The sequence below is a fragment of the Abrus precatorius genome, unplaced genomic scaffold (assembly GCF_003935025.1).
Source record: "Abrus precatorius isolate BTA unplaced genomic scaffold, Abrus_2018 Scaffold5, whole genome shotgun sequence".
Lineage (NCBI taxonomy): Eukaryota > Viridiplantae > Streptophyta > Magnoliopsida > Fabales > Fabaceae > Abrus > Abrus precatorius.
This window is the reverse complement of record NW_020874395.1, coordinates 16,364,901-16,390,391: the sequence shown is the minus strand read 5'-3', so window position 1 is coordinate 16,390,391 and position 25,491 is coordinate 16,364,901. Positions and strand designations below refer to the sequence as shown.

Below are 25,491 nucleotides of genomic sequence, written 5' to 3'. Positions count from 1 at the left end.
TTTATCTATTTTAAAATCAAATTCAAGTATTTTATAAATATACTGATAAATAGACTTTTACTTTCTACGTTAGCTTACTTAAACAGTCAAATTATATAAACAAAAAAGCTGATTTTCTCATTTGTCTCCTTTGCATTTCCCTATATAGAAAAAAATAGCTTTAATTTTATATTATGTAGGTGTGTTTGACATGAAATATCTGCCATATTCACGTGAGCATCTTCTCTTTGTTCATGCAGTATATACCGAGGTACTACAGATAGATAAAGTTGGAAAAAGGTCAAAATTTTGATGATTCTTAGTTTCAAGTTGCAAATACTTTAGGATAGACATTATCCAAGATGTGAATTCTTTTTGGTTGAAACTTCTCAGCTTCTTTTCCCTAATGCGTGATATGGCCGCATACTCATGCTAATGTGTTAGGCATCCAGTATATTTAATTTTATAATAATTAAGCATAATGCGATGCATTAATAATTAATATAGACTTTAACAAATATTTTTTTATCAGAATTTATATTTTTTGTTTTCAAATTTTAGTTCCTTAACCAATATACATATACAATGTTAAAGTAAAAGGTGGATCATTCAGTAAATGTAGTATGCCGAATCAAATAGCATGATCCATCCAAGTAATTTATTCATCACACAAAAATAAAAATAAAAATGAAGGCACGCATGCATGCAAAGCAATAAAAGAAGGCACGTTTTTTTTGTAGCGTGTAATATAAAATATGATGATCAAGTGAAGGTTGAATATAGATTAATTTGTACTTCGGTAAAAATAAAAAAGAATTTAAAAAAAGTTATAATATGAAAGCGACAGAAAGAGAAATTAAGATTCAGAAGCATCTTCTGCAAGTGACACCTTGCATGATTGTTAATGTCTCTTTGGTATGTTTCTCGTACCTATTAATAACTACCAATCCAACGGTCACTCCCCATCTTCTCTATTTTAAGCTTTTGTTTTAACACAAGCAAAAGAAAGAACGGTCGTGTTGTGTTAGATTGTGTGGTTCAAATGATAGACATAGAAATAGGCTTAACTCAATCAATGAAATGAACATTCCCGCATGAGTTTGTGTTGAAAGAATCAGAGAGTTTCAAAGGAATAAAGAAAACAGGCAACAGAGGAAAAAGAGTCACAATAGCAATGCCTTCCTTAGACTCTCTTGATTTCTTCCTTTTCTCTCTCAGCAATGACTTATCCTCTCCATTTGCCGTTTTTTTTCAGGCCCAGGTTTTTATTTTCTCTCCTTTTTCTTTGTTTTTCATCCAACTTTGCTCATTTTCTGTATTGCATGCTTCGATTTTCAACCCCTTTTCGCAATTACATAGCTTTTTTTTAAAATGTAAAAAAGTATAATTCAAATTTCTTGAGTTCGTTAAAATTTTTGTTTGTTGTTGGTTATGGATATGCAATGTGCACTTTGTTGCTCTTTATTATCTATATGCCAATTGAGGTTATGGCCGAATATAGTAACAATAGGCAATTCATATTTTAACTTTGGTTTGATGGTTATGACTTAGTTTGGGATTATGTTTTTCTTTTTCTTTTATCTAGAAGACAATTTGTAAGGTGGCTTCACTTTATACGCAATAAGTAGCATCCACACAATACGCCAATGAAGTACTTCTTGTTAGTTAGCATTATTGCCCCAGTCCATACTGATTAGCAGGTGTCTAATCCAAGCATTGGTGTTTCTGAATATATATTACAAAATAGAAGCATTTAGCAAAATATCCGGTTACAACATGGTTATGATATGAAATTTCCCCCTAAGTTGATTTTGGTTCATGTAAAATGTCTTAAGAGTATGATTCAGGGTAAAAGGGCAAACTACACTGAAATTATGAATTTGCATGCTTATCGAGTGAAATGAAATTAACAGAAGACGTAATGCAAGCTTTTTTAACATATGGATATAAGCTTTGTATATCACTGGTCCCCTTGAGGTAGTATATAGATCTTTAATTTTTTTTCCCAATTTTCTTTGAACTTCCTTTTCTTCATTTCATTGGACTATCCTATCATGCCTTGCCTTTGGATTGTATGATTTCAAGATAATTATTTACATATTTGTTTTTCCTTCAAATATGTTTCTATAACTTGTATTCATCCCTTTTTTTAAGGGAAAATCTACCATGATGCTGTGTCATAAAACTCCCATTTTTTGGTTCAATGTGCAGGGATGTGTAATTTGTTTACTCCTTGCTATTGGGTGGGCTGGTGCCGCTTATGTCAGGTACTCACTGACGTCAAACAGTAAGGAAACTCATTTATCATTGTGTCAACTAAAATTTATAGCCCTTTTTGTTGGCTTACAGGAATAGAGAAATAAAACGAATAAAGAATAGTATGAAGAATGGCAATAGCTTTGCATTCCTTTGCCATGAGATTAATGAACTTGAGCACTCCAGTCAGGTCAATCTGCCAAGAGTGACAGTCGTTATGCCCCTAAAAGGGTTTGGAGAGCACAATCTCCACAACTGGAGGAGTCAGGTATAGGACACACACCACTATAACTTTGATAATGTTTTTTATATAAGCAAGCAAATCAATTTCAATAAAAAAAGGCATAGGAAATACCCTTAAATACAGAATTTAAACAACTTAAAAAATGACAAACACTCTAGATTGTCTTTTTTACCAGAAATCTTTGGTTATTATGGTTCTATTCTCTTACAACCGCAGTTAACATCCCTTTATGGAGGCCCTTTAGAATTTCTTTTAGTGGTTGAAAGTACTGATGATCCTGCATACCATGCTGTATCAAGACTAATAGCAGAATTTGAGGTACAAGTGAAACTCATATTAAAATTTGATTCTATCGTTTTAGTGCCCTTACATGACTCTATTGCAGTTTTGGGCTTTTTTTCATATAAATTGATGAAAATTTCTGTCTTAATTTAATGTCTGTTTGATGCATGCAGGGTTCGGTTGATGCTAGGGTTGTAGTAGCTGGTTTGTCAACAACTTGTAGTCAAAAAATTCACAATCAATTGGTATACATACCAATTTCACTAGTATTTTTGTGTGTATTCTTAGTATTTTTAATGTAAAGTAGGGCCATGTTCAATTCGAAAGTTGAAACTTGATGTTTTCATCCTTATATTTAATTTGAAGTCAGTATGTGAACATGCTTATTCATCCTAGTTGTTAAATTGACTAGTCATTGGAAAACATATAATCTGTATAACATTTGCTAGGCCAATACATCTATGAAGGACTAGCATTTACGTATTGATGTGGAATAACAGGGCAATTCATTCTTGTTGATTTGTTAAGTTGTCCTTGCATGGTGCATTTTCTACCTACACTAGTATTACATTGTATTGGCACTTGGGCAGGTTGGAGTGGATTCAATGCATAAAGACAGCAAGTATGTATTGTTTTTAGATGATGACGTTAGGCTACATCCAGGAACAATTGGAGCACTCACTCGTGAGATGGAGAAAAACCCTGAGGTATACCTCAAAAAAATTGTTTCTTATGGTTCTCTCTTTAAGTGTTCTGTTCAACTATTTATGGTTTCACTTGCCTAAAATTATTTGGTTACACTCTAAACTGTTTTGATGCTTTAACAGATATTTATTCAAACTGGATACCCTCTTGATTTGCCATCTGGAAGTCTAGGGAGTTACTGCATCTATGAATACCATATGGTACACAACTACTAGATTTACATCTTTAATCTTTGCAGCAAATGTCTAGGATTGTGTTCTCTTCCTTTTTCCATTTGTTTTAAGCCTATTGGTATCCATAAAACTTAGCTAATTGAATTTTGGCTTTGGTATCAGAATTCATTAGATGTCTCATGCTTGCTAGGAGCTAGCAGTTATGAATGTAAAATTGTAACATGTTACTACATTAGTAATGGAGCCAATGGTTATATTTAGGCTTTACTGTATTTTAATTATACTTATTTGACTCATTTGCTCCCATTTTTTATTTTGTTCAACAGCCTTGTTCAATGGGCTTTGCCACTGGTGGAACAACATTCTTCTTGTGGGGAGGGTGCATGATGGCAAGTAGTTTCTACTTTTATTTTCATTAGTGCTTAAAAATACTTGCAGTCTAACTATTTAGTTTTTCTACAGATGCATGCTGAAGACTTTAGGCGAGATAATTGTGGTGTAGTCTCAGGACTTCGGGATGGTGGATATTCTGATGATATGACTCTTGCAGCCATAGCTGGTACATCTTGGATACTTATATCAAAATTTAAGATTAATTAAACACTTGAGGCATCTTATAACAACTTTATCAGAAATTTTCAATAATAAAAGCCTTATCCGATTAGGTGAAATCGGCTACTTGGGTTGCACAATGCTATTAGACTTAATAAAAACCAAAATCTCAGAAATATTATTTACCATGAAATCCCTATTAAATTTCCTTTACAGTTGTTCTTGACCTCCCTCTACCCTGTTCATAGGGCTAAAAACTATGTGATCCACTCTCATTGAAAAAAAAAAACAAGATTATCTATCCATAAAGGAGCTAGTTTTTTAATAGTACATAATAGCATGTGAAGAGTTTTTCTAGCAATTGTTTTCTGCTTATTTATGCACTTTTGCAGAAAAAAAGTATTTCTTTTTTTCTTTGAATAAAAACTAAAATATCTGATATTTGCCCTTTTTTCAAGCAGAAGTGCAATGAGACTATAGTGATTCAATTAACATAGTTACTCTTTTGGCAATATAATTAAATATTTTCCCTGGTCATTCATTCCCATTGATTATGTGGTTCATTACCATGACACTGTCACTTTCAGGAGCACACAAAAGGCTCATTACTTCTCCTCCAGTTGCTGTCTTTCCTCATCCCCTTGCAAGTGATCTTAATTTTGCAAGGTTTGTGATTATTGCTCACCTGAAATTAAAGTTTCACTGTATATTCTTTGTTAATTATTCAAACGTGCAGGTACTGGAATTATTTGAGGAAACAAACATTTGTTTTGGAGTCATATGTAACGAGAGTTAACCAAATAATGAATCGTGCATTGTTTGCGGTTCATTGTTATTTGTCATGGGGGTTTGCAATGCCATACTTTATGGCAATGATTCATGTTTTGGCAGAGCTAAGATTTCGCTTTAAGGGGTACTCACTTGAAGAAACGACCTACACTTCTGGTGGTGAGAACATTAACTTTTTCTTTTAGGTAGGTTATTAGTGTTGATTCATGTGTAAACATATGGTAGGATGATGATACATAGTGAGGGATACCATTCAATTCATGTCAAGTGTTAGGAAACTCTTGATGAGTCTCTTGTGTTTTAATGCAGGAATAGCATGCACTTACTGCATAAAATTTATAGTAACAATTGCATAATCGCTTCATACCAAGTTTATTTGTTATCTTTCTTACCATCTCTCCCCTGTGGGGTATTAGATTAAGAGAAAGAAAGAAATCAGGTATGGACTTGTTTACTGTGATATAATAATGTGGATTTTTTTTCTTCTAATAATCCAACGACATATTCTTCTCCATTGTTATAAGTTGCATTTTTCCTTACAAGATTTATGAATTCAAGATTCATAAAAAATGGACAAGGCTTGTGAAGAAGTGCTTTTGAGGAGTGTTAACAACACACTCTTTTAACACTGTAATTAGATTAGATGAAATTTGTTGGAAATCGCATAATGATAAGTGGAACTCGTTTAATACTCACATTATTTTATAATTTTTAATACATTTTAGCCAATAATAAAAAAAAAATGTGTTAAAGAATACGTTGTTGTTATTGCTTAAGCCATAACATATCTTTAAGATAAACTATCCCATTAAACCTTTACAATTTGCTTTTCCTTAGGGTTAACTTTGACGTGGTTCCTAGCCATATGCACTATTCTTGCTCTTTCTTCAATGGGGAACTTGACAAGGATAGAAGTTCAACTTTGCAATATATTGTCCCCAGAGACACCTCCACTTTCTCTTGCTACCTATAACTGGTGTCTCGTAAGTATTTCTCCAAGCTTGCTTTGTATGTGGATGGATTGAGTGATGTTACCCTAGACCTCTTACACTTTTTAAGTACTATGGATGCTTTCTGATAAATCTTTATCACCCTTAAACTCTAATTATATTGACGATGATAATATTATTTTCTTTTTTAGGATAATCATTAACAATGATCTAGTGTTTTATGACATGGGCACAAGTTACTATGAAATAAAAAAGATGCATGGACTTGTGTGAATGTGTGGAAAAAAGATTATAATATGTGAATATTTGAATTATACTGATGCAAAAGGATGTGAAACACTCCAAATTACTAGTTGGGTAAGCAATGGTTTGTTTTAATTTTAAATATTTGTTTCAAGCAGGTATTCATTGCAATGTTGGTGGATAACTTTTTATACCCACTATGTGCATTCCGTTCTCATTTCTCTCAATCTATCAATTGGTCTGGTATTCGATACTACTTGAAAGATGGAAAAATCAACAAGGTAATTTGGCCAAGGTTTTATGTTAACTTCAGTAAGCATTATTTCTGTATACAAATTGAAGCTAGTTCTTTTATTCCAACCTTCCCATTCCAAGTGTAACTATACTTATAAATGTGCATATAGTAGCAATTACGAGGGGAAATGTTGGAACCATGTAGGGACTGCTTGGTTTAAAATTTATTTTCTGTTTATTATCTATGTCAGTTTTAATTACAAAACTGTCACTTATTTTTATTTTCTTTTCAATTGTTAAAAATTTATAAACAAGAAATAGAATGAAAACAATGTGACATTTTTGTAATTAATATTAAAAATTAAACATAAACAAGTATTTTCTGAAATTAAACAATCCATAATTTTGTAATACATTTTCTCAACCGTTTTTTTTTATTGTTTATTGAATATTTTTCAGATAGAAAGAGCACCAAAAAGCCAAGATGTGGGTCCAGTTTTCACAGACTTGGGAGGGAAACATTTATATGGCAAGAAAGGGTTGCCTACCAAGGGCTCATTCCTCAGTTCTTTGTCCAAAAGATTGTTACTATGGCGTCAACCCAAGAGATCCGAGTAGAAGGAAATGGCTTCATTCTGCATACAAAGTCTCAATCTCTATTTTGTGTCATGTTCCTACCCAATTTTTGAGTAATGATGGAGAGTTCAGTTGGTCTTATTTATTGTTTAGTGATTCATGATTTGATTGATTCTTTACACTGGTAGAATCTTTGTTCCATATGTATCATTTTTAATTACCCATTCAATCCCATATATTTTCAGCCCAAGGCCCTCCCTCTTGTAAGCTGATTTTGTAATTGTAACAATTCACTTCTGTAATTTATGTACAACATGCAAGAATTGCTAAACGTATACAGTTTGCAATTCACATTCAATTTCTCAATACCATATTTTTGTTACACATGACATAATATACTCTTATAACTTTGAGTAAACAATACTTCTTTTTGATGTTGTAAAAGTTAAATTGAACATAAGCTAGTACTCGGATACCCAAGAGACCTATGTGGCATTGATATCATAATATCCTTGTATCACAAGAACATGCTAGTGATGAATGACAATTTACTAGCACGAGAGTACAAATGATTTCATGCATATCATTCTCAGTTTGCATCACATTCTTATGTCAAAATCATGCATTGAACTACCTTCTGACTCTGAACAGTAAAACCTTAATTACTTACTGTCTAAGGAAGATAAAAATGATCAGACAAAGAGTGCAAAGAATTGGAGAGATAACAAGCAATTGAATGTTGAAATTCTGAAATCACATATTTCTGGAACGTTCAAATCAGCAGCTATTGACTAAGCTATATTTGCAAATCTCCAATGTAGAAGTCATCAATCATGTCAAAAGTTCGACTTGCATGCTGTGGTCTGCATTGTAAAGTTGACAGATGAGGCAAGGGAGAAGAAAATTATAAAATAAAAAAAGAAAGTTTTATCAACTTTACCAACCAAACATGTACAGAGAATATAAATAGAGAAATGATAAAGCAGGGGATTGAGCTTTGGGAAAATGAGTCTCCCACTAATGCCTAGTTTTAAAACTGACATATGATATTGCATCTGTCTTAGGAAAAACAAGTATCTATTGTGGATGAGGAGGGGGCTACCGTTGAATTTGATACATCATCTGAAGGACTGAAGGAGGGAGGGACCTTGATGCTTAGTTCATAGTTGTAGTCATATAACATGGTATTTATTATCAAGCAAAAACCAATATATTATGTATGACCAGATAACATTCATCAGAATCTACTAAGAACATTGTGATATATAGATACAACAAGGCAATGTGATGAATTTAGAAGGTAATGCTACATTGTCATATTTAATATTAAACAACACATTGTTAGATATAAAACCCTTCATGTGCTTTCACCTAAGTAACAATGTAAGTGTTTACGATAGCTAGCTGTTTCATGATACATAATATGGATCTAACTCCAGGTACATACCATTACCAAGGAGGCAAGAAATATTTTATTGGGGAATTTGAGACAAAATAATATGTAAGGAAACAATTATATATAATAGAGGTAAATTCAGAAAAGCATCTTCACTACAGACATGCAATGCAGGAAGAGGAATGGATGCATACCCAAAAAACCCTTCAGTTGAATCATCTCCAGCATGTGCTAGAATGGCATCACCGCCTGGATGTTCATCCACATATGAGGTAACATCGTATACCTATAGTGGGATGGAACCACAAGAAATGAAAACTATGGATCAGTTACAACAGTAAAAATGCCAAATCATACCATTAGCAAATAATGTAGTCAAGCCAAGGCTTGGGCAAGTGGTGAGCGGTGATGGGTTTGGGTACTGTGTATGAGGTTATAGTTTCAAACTCATTGCCAATATTGAACAAAAAACAAATAATGTAGCATTGATAAGATTGAATGGTGAATATAAGATTTGATATGGAAATAGCATATCACAAGGTGCTTAGTATGAAACAGCAGTAAAACATCATACCTTGTTCTTGATGATTATCCAACAATCTGTTTTCTTGTTATGCAATGAAACTTCAGTTTTACTGTAGGATTTTGAAGCCTACAAGAAAAATACAGTATATAGAGCATGATATGATAAAAATGTACTGCACAACAACTACACAACACTCACAATCATGTTTGAACTACCCCTTCCCAAGGAAAAATGACTTTTGGGAAAATGTAACACTGAACATGTTATGTTCATTGTTCACTAGTAGCTTTGCGCTCCAAGTCTAGATACATTTGCTTCCAGTCCAATCAAACTAGTTTACCATGACCAGTGTATAAAATGAAGCTGAGGTAAGCACACTTCCATCTTACCAAACTAAACACAAGCTGCTACAATGTAACGAAAAAGAATGACAGTTTTCTTTCTAAATGCTAAGTGGGTCCTCTCTTTCATTAGGCAAAGTGTAAGGTGGCAGCTTCACTCAATAAGCAAGATTCTGAAGACTAGCCTCCCCAAAGTTAATTCCTCATTTGTGGCTTCCTTGAATTTCAAAATTTCAACCCCAAAGCCAAAAATGGTAAAACTCTGATCCTCTCATAGAACCATACCAAGATAAAGCTGACTTAAAGGCCTCCAAAAGTCATGCCTTTGCTTTTAGATTGTGATCAACTTAAACGACAAATAAGTCTTCCAGCAAATAACTAAGTCATATCATTAAGGGATGCTACCGATATTCTCTTTGACACTCTCTTATTCAACGCCCTCTTAGAATTGGGTAAAATCCTGAGTAGGCCCCACAATAAGCCTTGTCCCACCACCTATTAGTTGAAAAGAGTGTCAACGAATATGCTTCATCATTAACTTAAGCTTTCTTTCTTTTGGAATTAAAACACTCAAATGATACCAAATCATGAGAAACTCGGCTCAAAATTTTCTTAAACAACTGAAACCAAGATATCACAAAATTTAGTTTCACCCAGATCCAAAATTTAATGGAACAAAGCCAGAAGCCTCGATAAAGAAAAACAGTAAGACAAAAAGAAAATCACTTTTAATGGCTTTACTTTATGGTTCTATTATCACCTATGCAATAGTAGAATTCACAATCCAAATACAATGAATACCTTATCATTGTCCAGGCTTGAGTGAGCTTTTCCCTTTTGCCCTGAGAATGATTCAAAGAAATCACGTAAATACGCATAGAGCATGCATACCCAAAATTTGAAAATACAACATAACATAGATCACATCAAAAATAAAAAAAGAACCAGATTTACGGTCTCGTGGGGTCAAAATAAGAACAGCGAGGAAGACACCCAGAAACAATGCGAGTGCAACTACCAATACCATAATGCGAAATTTGGTGACTTTAGTACCTAATTCAATCTGAAACAGCGAAAACATGAAAAGGGTATGCGAGTTTATATTCATAGAAAGTTACACACACTTTTGAAGATATATATATATAGAGAGAGAAAAGAGACGTGAGAAGAGAATCATGTTACAATCAATGACTGACCAATCACGTTCGAAGCATCCAAAATGAACAACGTAAGAACAACGTAGGCAAATGTCACCACTCACCAATGGGGAATGAGCTGAGAAGCGAGACAAGTGAGGAACAGGAAGAGTGAGAGTAAGAGTGAGAGTGAGAGTGAGAGAGGGCGTGTGTGTGATGCCAGTGTTGGGCCTTAAATACAGGCCTCGTGTATTTGGGCTCAAATAGGCCTGGTCAAATTGGGCTGGCTCTTTATATTTTTGGTCAAAGGTTGACTCTTTAAGCTTCTTTTCCGTTGAGCCCCCAAAAAAAAGTTTCTTCTCCAGAAATAAGGTTAGCTTGGACCAAAAAGGAATTGACAATGATGCCTTAGCAATGTAAATTACTAAATGATATTTTTAGAGAAATTTGGTGTATTTATTTAATTAACTTTTATCATATCAAAATTATTGTAGAAATTTGGTCATGAAATTTATTGAAATAAGTTAAACAAATTTTATAAAGTTACTTATAACATTTTCCTTTCAAACGATCTCCCATACAATATCCTTTGACACACATAAATGAGTTTATAAAGTTTTTATATGTTTATTTATTTATTATTATCTTTCATAGATTTTTGAAGTGATTATTTATTTAAAATAAAATATAAAGAAACATACCCTTATATTCCTCTCTTTTGTCCTGCACTCCAATTTCCTTAGATTTTGAGATGTTAAAAAGATATATTCTGTGGAAAAAATCTAAGTAGTTAGATAAAGAAAAAGTATCCACAATTTACTTTTAAATCTCCTGTATGTGGTTATCGAAGTAATTTGTGAAAAGCATTTATTGCTTTTTTGGATGAGTTTATATTAAAAATATTTTTCTTAGCTTCTTGAGAATTTTTAAAGACATGTTATTCCCATACATGCACTTATTTATCTAAAAATAATAATAAATAACAATTTGAATCAATGCCTAGTTTAAGTTATTCCCATCATGCAGCATTCACGATTCACTCTATCTGATTCGCCTTCAACCTCAGCCCGTAGTTTTAGAATTTATAGAACAGAATAAAGGTTTGTAAATCTTCCAACAATTGAAGTAAAGTATTCTTCAGAAATGTACACAAAAGAAAGGTATTCTTCAGAAAAAGAAAATTATATATTTCATATGCCCCAGCCACCAGTGAAGGAAGGTAGAAAGAATTAAAAAAAGCCTTAGAGCCTAAAGGTTGAAATTGGAAACATGCATTTATTTTCTCCACTTTTGATCATCTATATGTATGCAAACCATGCAAAAAAATAAGTCCATGACATAATTCCACCAGTGAAAGATTTTAAAACAAAACTTACCATTACAGAAGAAGATAATAACTTTTGTTAATCTCAAATCAGCACTGAATTTAAGCATTTAAAAAATATATTTTTTATTAAAAAATATTTATTACCCTTTTATCTTTTTAATGTATACTTTTTTTTAATAAAATTTTATTAATTTAAGATACTTAACAAAATCATAAAATAATATCATGACAATGATAAAAGAAAGAATATTACATGTATTGATAAAGTATTTGGTGTCACAGTAGGAGTGCAAGTTGTGATGCTATTGCAGATTGTTCACCAAGCTCTCCATTTTTTTTCTCACACCAAGTCATCACATTCCCTTAACACCATATTTTTCACCAATAACTAAGAACAGAATAAAGCTACAACACGAATAAAAGCAAAAGCTTTTTCCTGTTACATATTTATCTCCATTAACATTCAAAGCGGTTTCAAGAAAATAACAGGGGAAACAGAGCAAAACCAGAGATGGGTTGTCAAAGCTCCAAACCATTTGAAGGAACCACCATGCATGGCCATGAGGGCTTTGAAGAATTATCAAAACCGAACAATATCAAACAAGAAACTCTGATTCAAATTCCAGGATGCAGAGTTCATCTGATGGATGATGGAGAAGCTCTTGAAATTGCTCAAGGCCACTTCACGATCATCAAAATCATGGACCAGAATGTGCCACTAGCAACTATCATCAAAGTTGGAAAGGGTGTTCAATGGCCCTTGACAAAAGATGAGCCAGTGGTGAAGGTGGATGCTCTTCACTACCTCTTCTCTTTGCCTGTGAAAGATGGTGAGCCTCTTAGCTATGGTGTGAGCTTTCCAAAAGAGAGTTTTGGAAGCATGGAGTTGCTTGATACGTTTCTGAAGGAACACTCTTGCTTTTCTGGTCTGAGAAGTAAGAAGAGTGATCTTGATTGGGAGGAGTTTGCTCCAAAGGTTGAAGATTATAATCATTTTCTGGCCAAGGCTATTGCTGGAGGGACTGGTCAGATTGTTAAGGGTATCTTCATGTGTAGCAATGCTTACACGAACCAGGTTTAGTTTTCAAGTTGGATCAAAGAAACCGTTTATCTCCTTTTTTATTTATTTTTTCTACTTCCTAAAGCTATGCTTCTTATGAGAACCATCCTTGGTATGGTGATAATATCATTATCTCAGGTTTCAATGGAACGTTTAGAAGAGTTTAATTCTTTTTAACTAATTTCAGTTTCATGCATAAAATTTATGTCATAGTCTTCATGCAACAAGAACTAATTAAGTTGCTTATTTAAACGCACCCTAATTCTTAAAAATCAAACTTTCGTAGCCTTTATCTGCTTTCAGTGATAAAGGGTGCATATAACTAGCCACCCTATATACACGGGAACCTCATGCACAAAGTTGCCCCTTTGAAATCTACTCCTTAATCCCTATTTTATTGAAACCTTGTAATTTCTTGAAGCCAGTAAAATAGCCAGTGTGACTGAAATATTGGTGATCTTGTATCATGGTCAAATTACAAGGTATTGGACTTGAGACCCACATAGGAATTTTGCAATTTTCATGTGAGCTTATGTGGGCTTGGGTTCTCTCTTCTCAATGGCTAGTTATCAGTTGATAACATGAATGAGATTCTCACTTAACAGCTAGCTTTTGGGTTGAGTTGTAACTAAAAAGTTAACCTTTTGGGTCTGAGATGTTATGTTACTGAACTATTTGTTAAAACAAAACTTTAGTTTACTTTATATTACAACACCCCCTCTCTATTAAAAAAAAAAGTGGTACGATTATTTGGAAAGTAACCAACTAAATCATAATGTTTTTCATCATAAACTTGTGCTGAAAATCAGGTCCAAAAAGGAGGGGAAACGATCCTAAATAGTGGTGCAGATAAGAAAAATGGTGGCATGGTCAGAGAAAATATGAACAAGAAGACTACTGGTGCCACAACGAATGGGATGAATGAAAACCTCATACGGTAGGTGAAAAAAAAAAAAAAAGTTCACACCACACTTATACAACATAATACTCAGTGAACATGTGATGTAATTGGTCATATCATTATACCGTACAAGTCATGAATCAATGTTAAGGATAAGGGTGTTATTTTTCATCTCCGTGATTTTAGGTGGACACATAATATACAATTTCAAACTGACTCATTATTTTCATGTTTGGAATATAGTGTGAGAAAGCTATCAAATATGACTGAAAACTTAAGCAAATCTTTGCTTAATGGTGTTGGAATAATGAGTGGATCAGTGATGGCTCCTGCGCTTAGATCCCAACCAGGACAAGCATTCCTAAAGATGCTCCCTGGAGAGGTTCTGTTGGCTTCCCTTGATGCAGTTAGTAAGTAAAGTTTCTCATTGAACCAAAGTTTTAAGATCTTCATTATCAGCTTTTACCATATACCACCTAATCTTATTCTTTTAAACAACCAGCATCAACTTGATTCGTATATTCTCTTTCAATGCTGCAGACAAAGTTTTTGAAGCAGCTGAAGCTGCTGAAAAACAAACCTTTTCTGCCACCTCCCAAGCTGCAACCAGAATGGTTTCTAACAGGTAAAAAATCATTACATTACTACGAAAAATGTAGCAGAATATTTTATAGCTGAACCACATTGACAATTTATGCTTTGGTCCCTTAATTTTGATTACAACGACGTATCTCATAATTATTTAAGTTCTCTTGAAAAATTAACTTCCCATGTTGCTACTGACATTCCACCATGCCAATTCTATTTCACCCATTTCAATGAAAATAACAAAATGTAATAAATTTTATACTAGATGAGGAAAATAGTATCCAAGTTAACAAACATATCTTGCTTATATTTATCGTATATATACCCATTGATTTTATTAACTTCAACCTTTAGTACTAAGTTTTAGTTCTTTTTTTTTTGAATGATAGTAATTTTTTATTAAAAAACAGAACATTTATTATACTTTTGTATATCTAATATAATAAAGACTTTTTAAAATAAAAGTTTAATACTTTCGAATGTTTTAACTCTCATGTTAATGGTATACATATAAGATAACATGGCATCCTTTGGCAACAGGTTTGGAGAAGAAGCAGGGGAGGCTGCTGAGCATGTGTTTGCAACTGCAGGACATGCTGTTAACACTGCTTGGAATGTGTCTAAGATAAGGAAAGCCATCAATCCAGCCTCTTCAGCAAATGCTGCAGGTGCATTCAGAAATTCTGCAAAGAATATAAATGTTAAATAAATCCAACCATCTTGCTTTGTATTGACAAATGTTAAAGGCATAAGTTTTTGCCTATATATATTGCTTTATCATTTTGGTTGTGTATGTAAGTATTGCTGTATTTGTCAACCTTAAGCAGACTCTAGAAGAATCAATTTGACCAAGTCTCTGGTTTATAAAAGTTACATAATTTAAACTTTATTTTTGTAAAATATTTTATTAAGATATAGTTCTTATTTTTTCACAAACTATTCTTAACAGTATCTTAATGACCATATTAGTTAAAAGTAATGCTTCATAAAAAAGTAGAAATTATGCATTAACAAAATATTTAATGTAATATTATATTCAAGTTGTTTAACTTTTGTAATACTAAACACTTAGTTAAATCAATTTATTTTAATAAATCGTTGATGTAATTTATCAAAACAAGTCATTTTTAACTTTTGTAATATAATTTATTATATTAAAATTTTTATTAAATAAGAGCCTAACTATTCAAATGCACTCTAAATAGAAAAACTTCAACTGTAAGTAAGAGAGCATTATTTTTCTGTCTTCTCAGCATTTCATATACAAGTTATTTTGTGTGTAATATTTACGTAACTTGCGTCGATTGAGTGTTAATATGCCGAGTAGTTATAATCTATAATTAATAATTATCATTTATGAAGGCATTTTGTGAATATCAAATAAAAAAGAGAGGGAAATGATGGATGGTACGTAGACATTTTCATGAAATCCTGTGGAATATAAGAGCCGATGATGATCACTTTTGCGGGTTTTAAAGAAATTTGTCAAGAAACTAATAAATATTTTTCTATTAAAAGTTAAGATAAAAGTATATTAATGATATTAAATATTATAATCTTTTCATAAAAAAAAATGCTTCTATTTTTACTGAATTAAATTTCTGGTGTGTGATTTTAACTCTGCCACATAACTCTTAGTCATTAGTATAATGTCTTTCCATACCAATGTGCATAGAATTACGTCAATTTGGAATTATAGGTATAAATATAAGCTTCAATAGTCACACCCCCCATTTGAAAGTTGTTGAAATTCCACAAACTTGATTAATATCAAGATATTAGTTCTCATATATTTTATTTATTTAAGTTTTAGCTTTCATATCCATTCATGGAAACATTAATCTATATTTTTTTAATGAATGAGTAATTCTTATATTAAGCAAACAAATAGAAATTAATATTAATATCTATGTGTATAATTATGGGGGGTCTTAATTAATAGTACAAGATTTGGATGGTGGGTGCATTCTTTAGCAAAAGGTGAGTCCAACTATTAACACTGATTTATATAAAAATTACAGTTGATTTTATGCAGTATATCAAGATTTAATATTTAAAATTTAAAGGCTTTATTTCAATTTTAATTTATATATTTTACTTTCTTGTAATTTTAACCCTTTAAGTTTAAATTGTTCACATTTAGTTTTTATAATAAATTTACTTTTTTGCTTTCTTTGTTCCAATTTCAAAACATTTTAGTTGGTATATATTTGAGTTTATGTTTTATTATATCATTTAATATTTATGGGACGTTCTGAACTTTTAACAGATGAATCAATGAACAAGTCCCTGATATTGAATGGAAAATTTAATGTTTTATCTTCAAATTTGTAAATGGTAAAATTGACCATTGGTTATTGAGGAAAAATAAGGGTGGTATTTTTATGAGACTGATTTCAATTATATGGCTAATACATAAAACTATAACAGAGATCAATTAGATAAAATGAAATTTATATATTTGAAACAAATTTGAAGAGAAAAGAGAAAGAAATGATAAAATAGATGATATGACGAGAGATAGTGAGAATCGTATTTTACCACATAAGTTTATAATATTTAATTCAGTTATTTTATATTAAAAAAAAATACTTTTATGTTTAGTATGAAACTATATAAAATTCGTGTTAAGTTTTTACCTATATTTTTAATTAAAATTATTATATTAATTTTAATAAAAGTGATTTTATTATTTAAATATATTTTTTTTATGTTTTTATTTTATATTTATCTCAAATGTTAATTACACTATTTTAATATATATCGAACATATAATTAAATTAAAATTTATTTTATTTTTATATATATAATAGTCGATTCTTATATCTTATCAATTTGTGTTCTATCGTATTTATCAGGAAATTTTAAAATATATTCCTAATTGCAAAGTTTTATCACTTTTGCAAGAATTTAAAGAGATAATCATTCCTTTATATGTTATCTATTCTAAAGTTAAATATTTTTTTTATAGCCTTAATTTTATTTTATAACATTTTTTAGTTATTTACCCTTCATTAAATTATAAAAAAATAGTAAAAATTAAAAAATGAGGGTAATATTTTAACATGTTTTTTTAATAAAAATATTAGATAATTTTTATTATAAAAATATAGAATAAATAATTTTCATAATACAAATCAATCATATAAAAATTAAATCTTACAAAAATTAAGTATTGAGATCCCAAAATATCATATATACCAAAAGGAAACCAGTGAATATTCTAATTTTTGGAAAGAAATAGAACAAAATAAAAACGTATTTAAAATAAAGGATCAATAACAGAATATTTTTCTGATTTCTAAATCCAAAAATAGTACGATTATTAATAGAAAAAAATTACAATAATATACTTTTTTTTAACAACAAAATGCAAAAAAAATATACTTGTTACAAAGAGGATGCCAACAAGCCCGAAAATAATGAATCTTCTAAATTAAAAAACTGAAGCTTATTTTTATTTGACTTTTATTTGTAATATTTTAATAATATGTTTAAATTTAGACAAATTTCCTTGACTAGTAAATATAAACAAATATTTCATCTTTAAAAAGCTTTTGTCTCAATTTAACTTAAATTTTCTTAAGGTTTAAAATAGTTAATTGGAAATAGTTTTGCTATTAAGTTAAGTTATGAAAAAAAAATTGTGTTCTAAATTTAATCATGAGTAGTTTAACTATCTAACCTTTTACTAGTATAGATAGGAATTTGTTCATAACAGGAGGGACAAAATATATGTTTTTTTTTGTTCAAGGTCTAAATATAAATATGTTTGTAATGTTATTGTTAAGATTCTCTCCACAGTTTTAGTGAACTAGATTCTTTGTTTTGAAACTTGACTAAAAATATTTTTTTAATTAAATCTATATATTAATTAATATCTTTCCCTATTGTTGTGTCCCTTAATAATATTATTTTTCTATGATTTGGAAAAATAGAATGTTTCTCTTAGAATTACATTGTTTCTTTGAAAATTTTTTCATGGTAAGCTATTAATCCCTGATAAAAGGTATAGGAAAAGTATGATTATTATAATATTTGTGTTAGATGTGATAATGCTCTAGCAATTATAAATTTATATTTTAAAGAATTGTTTTTATATCAAAGTTGTGTGGACTCATTTTATTTTGTCTAACCACAATTTTTTAGCTCTAATTTTATAAATTGACTGTCCTATAATCTTAATAAAAATTTATACTTTAATGTGTATGAAAAATGTAAAACTTTTTATATTCTCTATTAGATTTGTGTGTGTTCACTACCTTCTTTTCAAATAAAATATTATAATTTTTTCTCAATCTATATTAATTGAATCTATATATTTAAAAGTAAAATTATAGTAAATTGAACAAAGATCTTACTTTTTTGTTAAAATATTAAATATAATAATTATTTTTTTCAAATATGCATAGGAATGGTTATTAAAATACTTAAAAATTATTAATTATAGTAAATAAATTTCTTTCCTTATATTTGTTTGTGTGAAAAACTTAAACATGAAGAAAATATTAAAACAATACAATTTTTTATAGGTAAATTATTAAAGCCCTTCTAAAATTTAATAACAAGATGTATTAGTATTTGTCACATTACTCTTAAATTTAGGAAGCATTAAATACTTTCTTTAAATTATAGTAATATATTAAAAGATATTTATGTATTTTTTTAAATAAATTACTGTATCTATTATTTATTAATATAAAATTAATGGTTATAATTGTTCTCACGAGAGACCTTGCCATATAAACATTTATAATCTTTTTACTTATTTTTATCAGAATTATTCAAATTATAATATCTAATATTAAAAATATATTATATCTTATAATTTTGAATAAATATTTATTATATATAAACTTTAATTGTGTATGTTTGCTTTTACATACATTAAAAAATAAAAAGTTATCAATTAAAAAATTAAAACAATTATTAAAAAAATATAATTACATATCTATTGTTTCCAATTTGATTACCTTCAGCATAATGAGAAACACACGTGTAGTGTTAAGTTTATTGTGATTTTAAGTCACATCTATTATACTTCAAGTTCCTTTAATATAACTTTTCTTGCAAATTTTTTTTATGTTATTACTGTTATTGTTTTTATTCATCTCATCAATTACACTTAACTAAATTAATTGGTCTAAAAGTCTAAGCATCAAAATAAGTATTAATCTAATTCTAGAACTGTATTAGATAAATAGATAATTTTAAATATAAAATTTTTGCCTAAACACCTACATTTTAAACAAATTTTGCATGAACAATTAATTTTATCCCCAATTGCAAACTCAAAAAGTCTGAAAATTATAACTGAGTTTTCATCATTTTCTTCTTGCCTTAGCCCAATAAAGATGATAGGTGTGAAAATATAAGCTTTGAGATGAATGCTATGATGGAACCCGGAAATCTAAAAGATTAGGAAGTATTTTGTTGGATTTGAATGAGTACATTGACAATAACGTGAATGAAATATTTTAGATAGGTAAAGTGTTATTGGATTTACTAAAATATGTTCATGCATATCATTCTATGTTTGGAACACTTCCTAACCTACATCTTCTACTAAGAATGTTACACTTTATTATTTACAAATGAAAGGTAACACTTTATTTTTTGAGAAACGAATAAACTAAATAAAATAAAAAAACACATGAATCTATATGTAAATATAATATTTATTTAGACATATTCCAATAACTTATTCTTATAATGAAAATGTATATAACCTTATTTTAATATGACCTAATATAGAATGAACTTATAATTCTAAAATCGATTTGATTATCAGATTATAAATTATAAGTTGATATCCTTGCTCATTCCTATTCTAGATGGAACAGATTTACTAATTTTTTAATTTTTATTTATAAGGTAAGAGTTGAATTAAGAAATAAATTCTATAAGATAAAAAAATATCTAAAATAACCGGATTTATCGATATTTTTGATATCATATAAACTATCACACTTAGAATCAGAATCATACTCGGTGGAATTATCTGATCTTAAAGAAGACCCTCCATAACTTCACAGGTGAAGATTTATTTATTAATTTCGTCTTGTCATTAATAACTTAATACCAAAATATAAATTAAAAATAAAACAATATATTATGCTGGAAATAACAATGAACATTGTTTATCTATCAAGACAAATAGTCATAAAATCGATGCTACTATTCAAAATATAAATTCAAAATAAAACAGTGTATTGTGCTGGAAGTAACAATCGACATTGTTTATCTACCAAAAACTTGGTGCGAACCACAAACATGTACCCGAGATTTGTTGTAAAGAAGGAGGGAGAGGTAAACGCCTAATTCTCTTATCCATTAAAGAGAAGACTCCAAGATCACGCTTCAAGTAGGGATCAAGGTTGTTTCTAACACAGAAAAAAACACAATTGCCACAATTGCCTTTAATTAATTTCTCTCTTGCTGGACAATTAAGGACCATAGTAGATGTAACTCGAATACCTTTGCAATCCAATAATAAGGAACGACCATTCAAACTATCTATCTCCATCCATCTACACTCCCTCATGTCCAACTTAAAGACACGAAACCCTCTAGTCCACCGAAAGGAATTTTGTTTCCCACGAGATCTTGCTGGTTTTAAAATTTTGTCATGAAGATGAAGAACTAACAACACCTCTTCAAGTGTAGGATCTGTTACCAACATACTAACCTCACAATCAGTAATAAAACGAAGCCCATCCTTGATCTCTTGGTGTGAAACCATTGGAACTGGTTTTGGATCTAACAAAAACAACCTTTCAGAAGTAATAGCAGTAGGATCTCTAAGATCAAAAACAATCACGAAATCAAATACACCCCAAACAATAGCATATAATTTGCAACCACCAATAATCACAAAATCATGAATAATTATCGATCGAGACTCAGGTGTTTCAATGTCAGTCCACGACTTGTCATTTAATTTGCAGAATGCTAATTGCTGTTTCAATTGATCTCTAATCCAAAACACAAATAAAACTACTGTAACAAACTTTGGAGAACCAGGTGTGGAATAGAACTTTGTTTCTGTTCTAACTCTTTTGCCAAAACTCAGTGGAAACATCGGAAGTTTATGTTTTTCCCCGGACACTGGATTAAAGAACACAAGTAAACAAACAGTTCGTCTGAGATCAGAATTAAATTTATATTTTCGAAACACCAACCATCCTTCCACTGACCCAACATCGTCCAAGCTCCCCTTCCAAGTTTCAGTAGAGATGGTGTAAAGGGTGTCTTGAGAAAGATCCAAAAGGTTTGGAGGGTTAGCAATGGTGCGAAGAGGAGGGAGCATAAACAAAAATGGAAATTGAGGTGCAGGAGGGCATCTTCGCTTAATTGCAAGAGCATCATCAACAACATTTCGCCAATATCTGCATACTAGTCGGCATCTGAGGTAATCTCTGAGGATTAACTTTTGTAAGATAAGTTCCAACCAGTCCTGTCGAACGAAAAATTCTTCCCCGCTTCCTTTATCTGCGTGATCACTATTGTGCATGGTGTTTCAAAGATTAGGTGAAAATAATGAGGTAATCTGTAAATAAAATAAATTCCAGCAATTCCTGTTCTGCATCGTGACCTGCTAAATTGTGTTTCAAAGATTAGGCAAAAAAAAAAAAAAAAAAACAACTAGGGTTGGAACTTTAAAATCGTGAACACTCTATTTTATTTTATTTTAATTTTTTAAAGAAAAAAATTAACAGTTTTTATTTTATTTTATTTTAAACTGTTATTTTATCTTATTATTTTAATTTAATTTTTAAATTATTTTTTACAACACGTTTTCACAGTTAAAATTAGTATGATTTTTTTCAAAAAAATTTCACACCATTTGTAACCACTTTCAAAATATATTGATAATGCTTCAAATAAGTTGTTACAAACAAAAGAAGAATGATAATACTTTATTTTATTTTTTAAAGAAAATTAACAGTTTTTTATTTTATTTTAAACTGTTATTTTATCTTATTAATTTAATTTTTTATAACACGTTTTCACAGTTAAAATTAGTTTGATTTTTTTAAAATTTTTTTTACACCATTAAATTCTTGTAACAACTTTTAAAATAAATTCTAATAATGCTTTAAATAAGTTGTTACAAACAAAAAAAGAATGATAATACTTTATTTTATTTAGTTTATTTTGATATTATTTTATTCTATTCTATATCACTAGTTTTTATCTATTTAATTTTCATTCAAATAAATTAGACTATGTTTTGTTGTGCTCTAATTTGATTTAACATGTACATTTACTTCTATAATTGTTACACATGTACTTATTATTATTTTATTTAAAGAGCGTTCTTTATTTTAAAGAGCATTTCTTTCTTAACTGCTACCTAATATATGACTTTAGACCACATTTTTTGTTAAACACTATTTAATGTATGACTTTAGAGAACAGTTAATAAAAAACTGTTTTTAGAAGTATAGATTTGAGAGCGGTTCAAGACTAACTCTCTAAAGTATATTTTAAAGAGCAGTTAAAAGAGAAACACTTTCAAAACCAAGTTCTCCCATCGATGCTCAATCTTGCAAGCTTAATCTTGTTGGGATCCAAAATTCCTTGAACCTCACAATAGGTTTCAGCCCTGTAATCCATCCTTTTGGGTCTATTCCATTGAACAAAGGTAGCTCTACATTCTTTGCCATCAAACGGAACTCATCCAACGCGTCTGCACTTGTGTTATGCGATAATTCGGCCTCCAATTCTCCCATTCATTGTCGTCATAAAATCTTCTAAGCTTTCCTCTAGAGAATTCATACGTTCATCATTGTGAGGATGTGTTCACTCCGCGCTTCATCATTTGTGGTTTACTGATCTGCAATCCACAGTTTCTTTTTCGGTGAATGATCCGACAGGTCAAACCAATGATAAAATTTATTGGAAAAAAAGAAGAAAAATTGGAATCTTTTATTCAAGAATGAAAATCTTGGGTACAACGAGTATCTCATAGCAAGCTCTTTAGAGAATCATCTCTACTAATGGTTCTAACTAATTTTCATAACTGCTCTTAACTAATTCCCTTCTCCTATATATAGCGAAGGTGAATAATGGAAAATAACAAAATAAGAGTCATATAAAAAAAATAAAAGAATAAGGAATCATACTCCACTAACTACTAACTAGATTGCTATGCATGGTTTAGCTTTAATTGCAAGAACATTATTTACAACAATATTCGAATTAGGACTAGAATTCACTTAGACTCTGAGTCCTAACAAAACCTATCTCTACAAATCTACAATAAACTAACCTAGTTCCTCGGGTGTGCAAAAAATCTAAATTTAATGATCCAATCTATAACCAAAATAAATTAGATTTAAAAATATGAATTTTTTTAAAATTAGATATTCAGCTTTTTTTTTTTTCAGGTTAAGATAAATGTTGGATTTCATTTAATAAAACCTTCATGCCTTAGTGGTACCTTCAGTGCCCCTTCACGAATTAGTTCAGTAAAGTTACGATTTTTATTTTGTTAAATTGCTGCTCTGGAATCTAATGTTTTCTCCTTTTCTCTATTTGTATTACTTTTATATATATATATATATATATATATATATATATTTGTATATTAATAAATTTGTTATCTTATAATGATATTTTTAAAATATTAATTTATAATAATATTATATAATGTTAATTTATATTAAATAAATTAAAAGTATATATTTATAAATCTTGCTATGTTTAAAAAAATATATTATTGAAATTAGTTTTAAACTATATCTAAATTTTAAAACCAGTTTTAATCTATTTTTAAAAAGGTAATATAGGTTGGTTTAAAATCCAATCTATATAATTAGATTTAAAATAGATTTAGATTGGATTTAAGCAAATCTAATCCATGTTCACTCCTACTAGCTCCAACATGGTCAACCAACCATTATATGCATTCTTCAGTAATTTTGAACCATGTATTTTTGTGAATCTGTCCATCAATTTTGAACTTATTACGCTCAATTTGTGTACTGAGCTATTAACCTATCTCATGATATTTTAATTTGTTCATCAATTTTCAATCATTATGCTTTATTTGTGTATTAAGCTATGAACCTACCTTGGTTTGGTTATCTGAAGAATTTTTTAGATAACTTTTAAATGAGCCAAATTGAAAGCCGTGTGATTGTTCCATCTATAATGAAAACTCATTAAATAGAACCAAAATTCTGGGCCTGTTTGGAAGAACACGAAAAGCATGAAAACGTGCAAGGAATAGAGGCAAAGGCTTTCTTCTAGGTTGATATCATCCCTTCATACAAGGAAGAATGAAGAAAATATAATGGACCTTCAAAGACCAGTAGCACAAGTGATGATTGGTGGTGTATGATGTCAATATACCTATAAGTGTCTTTGCAGTTTGTCCGGATATAGTACCAGAACTGAGCAAAGCTCCTTGAGGTGTTGTGGTTGTATAATGTCAGCTAAAAGAGAGCTTCAACAATAATTAAGTCAGAAACTAGGTATAATAAATTTGTCTTCATTTCTTGTATATAAGCAACACTACCTGTAAATAAATTTTGAAGGACCTAATGTTGCAGTTCCAACACGAGCGCCTGGGGCAGGTGACAAGGATGAGGAGGGTGCAACTGGACCTGGTGAACATTCAAAATTACTTCATGATGATATTGTAAAAAATTTGTGTAATAAAACATGTCCATTAATCATGATAGCATTCACTGTATATTGCAGCTAACAAATATTAATGACATAAGTCATGGTATTGAAACAGAAGTTTTAACCTCAGATTTAATCGTTTCTATTCCTTCAAATTTAAAATAAAGTTGACAAAATTAGAGGGAGCCAAGTGCAATTTTGTAAAGCTTTAATTCAAGTTTAAATTCATCCTTTAAACAAAATGATAATGTTATAAATCCCTAATGAGAACATAGTTAAGCGACTAAAAATTGCTATGTCAACTGGCCTAACAGTTCTCTGGTTCTCTGATTAATCAATCACCTATTTAAAGTAAACCCCTGTACTTGTATGAACTGTGCTACAAGCAAATTTACCTGTTGTCCCAACTTGCTAATGGATGGATCCTTGGCTGTTGGCAAAAAGAAGAGTTCCTGACCTTTTCTTTTCTTTGATACTGGAGGTGATGAGTAGCCAGAGGAACCAATAGCTCAGTTATGGCAGCATTTGCCGCTTGCTGAATATATGCCATCATGTTATTTTGGTCTCCATGAAACAAAGCCTGCCTCTCTTCGCTTCC

General features: G+C 30.2%; 3 protein-coding genes across 5 annotated transcripts; 2 read left to right on the top strand and 1 right to left on the bottom strand.

Moving 5' to 3' along the window:
- The first annotated feature begins 1,153 nt into the window (after positions 1-1,153).
- LOC113867368 lies at positions 1,154-7,615 on the top strand. 2 transcript variants are annotated; one of them, XM_027502649.1, is made up of 14 exons: positions 1,154-1,240; positions 2,191-2,246; positions 2,329-2,503; positions 2,696-2,797; positions 2,935-3,006; positions 3,352-3,468; positions 3,589-3,666; positions 3,966-4,028; positions 4,102-4,198; positions 4,779-4,857; positions 4,928-5,136; positions 5,818-5,963; positions 6,332-6,454; positions 6,867-7,615. In XM_027502649.1, the coding sequence occupies exons 1-14, from the start codon at positions 1,154-1,156 to the stop codon at positions 7,023-7,025; spliced, it is 1,563 nt and encodes a 520-aa protein (XP_027358450.1). In that variant the 3' UTR covers positions 7,026-7,615. The 2 variants fall into 2 exon arrangements, with proteins under 2 accessions (XP_027358450.1, XP_027358449.1); XM_027502648.1 differs by having other exon boundaries at positions 4,928-5,139.
- A 5-nt stretch (positions 7,616-7,620) lies between these two features.
- On the bottom strand, positions 7,621-10,514 carry LOC113867370 (cytochrome B5-like protein). Of its 2 annotated transcripts, XM_027502651.1 has the most exons (6): positions 10,429-10,514; positions 10,192-10,309; positions 10,048-10,088; positions 8,954-9,031; positions 8,574-8,665; positions 7,621-7,846 (listed from the first exon to the last, which is right to left on the bottom strand). In XM_027502651.1, exons 2-6 carry the CDS (start codon positions 10,271-10,273, stop codon positions 7,780-7,782), a joined length of 360 nt encoding a protein of 119 aa, XP_027358452.1. In that variant the 5' UTR covers positions 10,274-10,309; positions 10,429-10,514; the 3' UTR covers positions 7,621-7,779. The 2 variants fall into 2 exon arrangements, with proteins under 2 accessions (XP_027358452.1, XP_027358451.1); XM_027502650.1 differs by lacking the exon at positions 10,429-10,514 and having other exon boundaries at positions 7,624-7,846; positions 10,192-10,352.
- A 1,510-nt stretch (positions 10,515-12,024) lies between these two features.
- Positions 12,025-15,048, top strand: LOC113867507 (senescence/dehydration-associated protein At4g35985, chloroplastic-like). The gene is made up of 5 exons (XM_027502877.1): positions 12,025-12,784; positions 13,579-13,706; positions 13,914-14,080; positions 14,211-14,295; positions 14,799-15,048. The coding sequence occupies exons 1-5, from the start codon at positions 12,221-12,223 to the stop codon at positions 14,965-14,967; spliced, it is 1,113 nt and encodes a 370-aa protein (XP_027358678.1). The 5' UTR covers positions 12,025-12,220; the 3' UTR covers positions 14,968-15,048.
- The last annotated feature ends 10,443 nt before the right edge of the window (positions 15,049-25,491 follow it).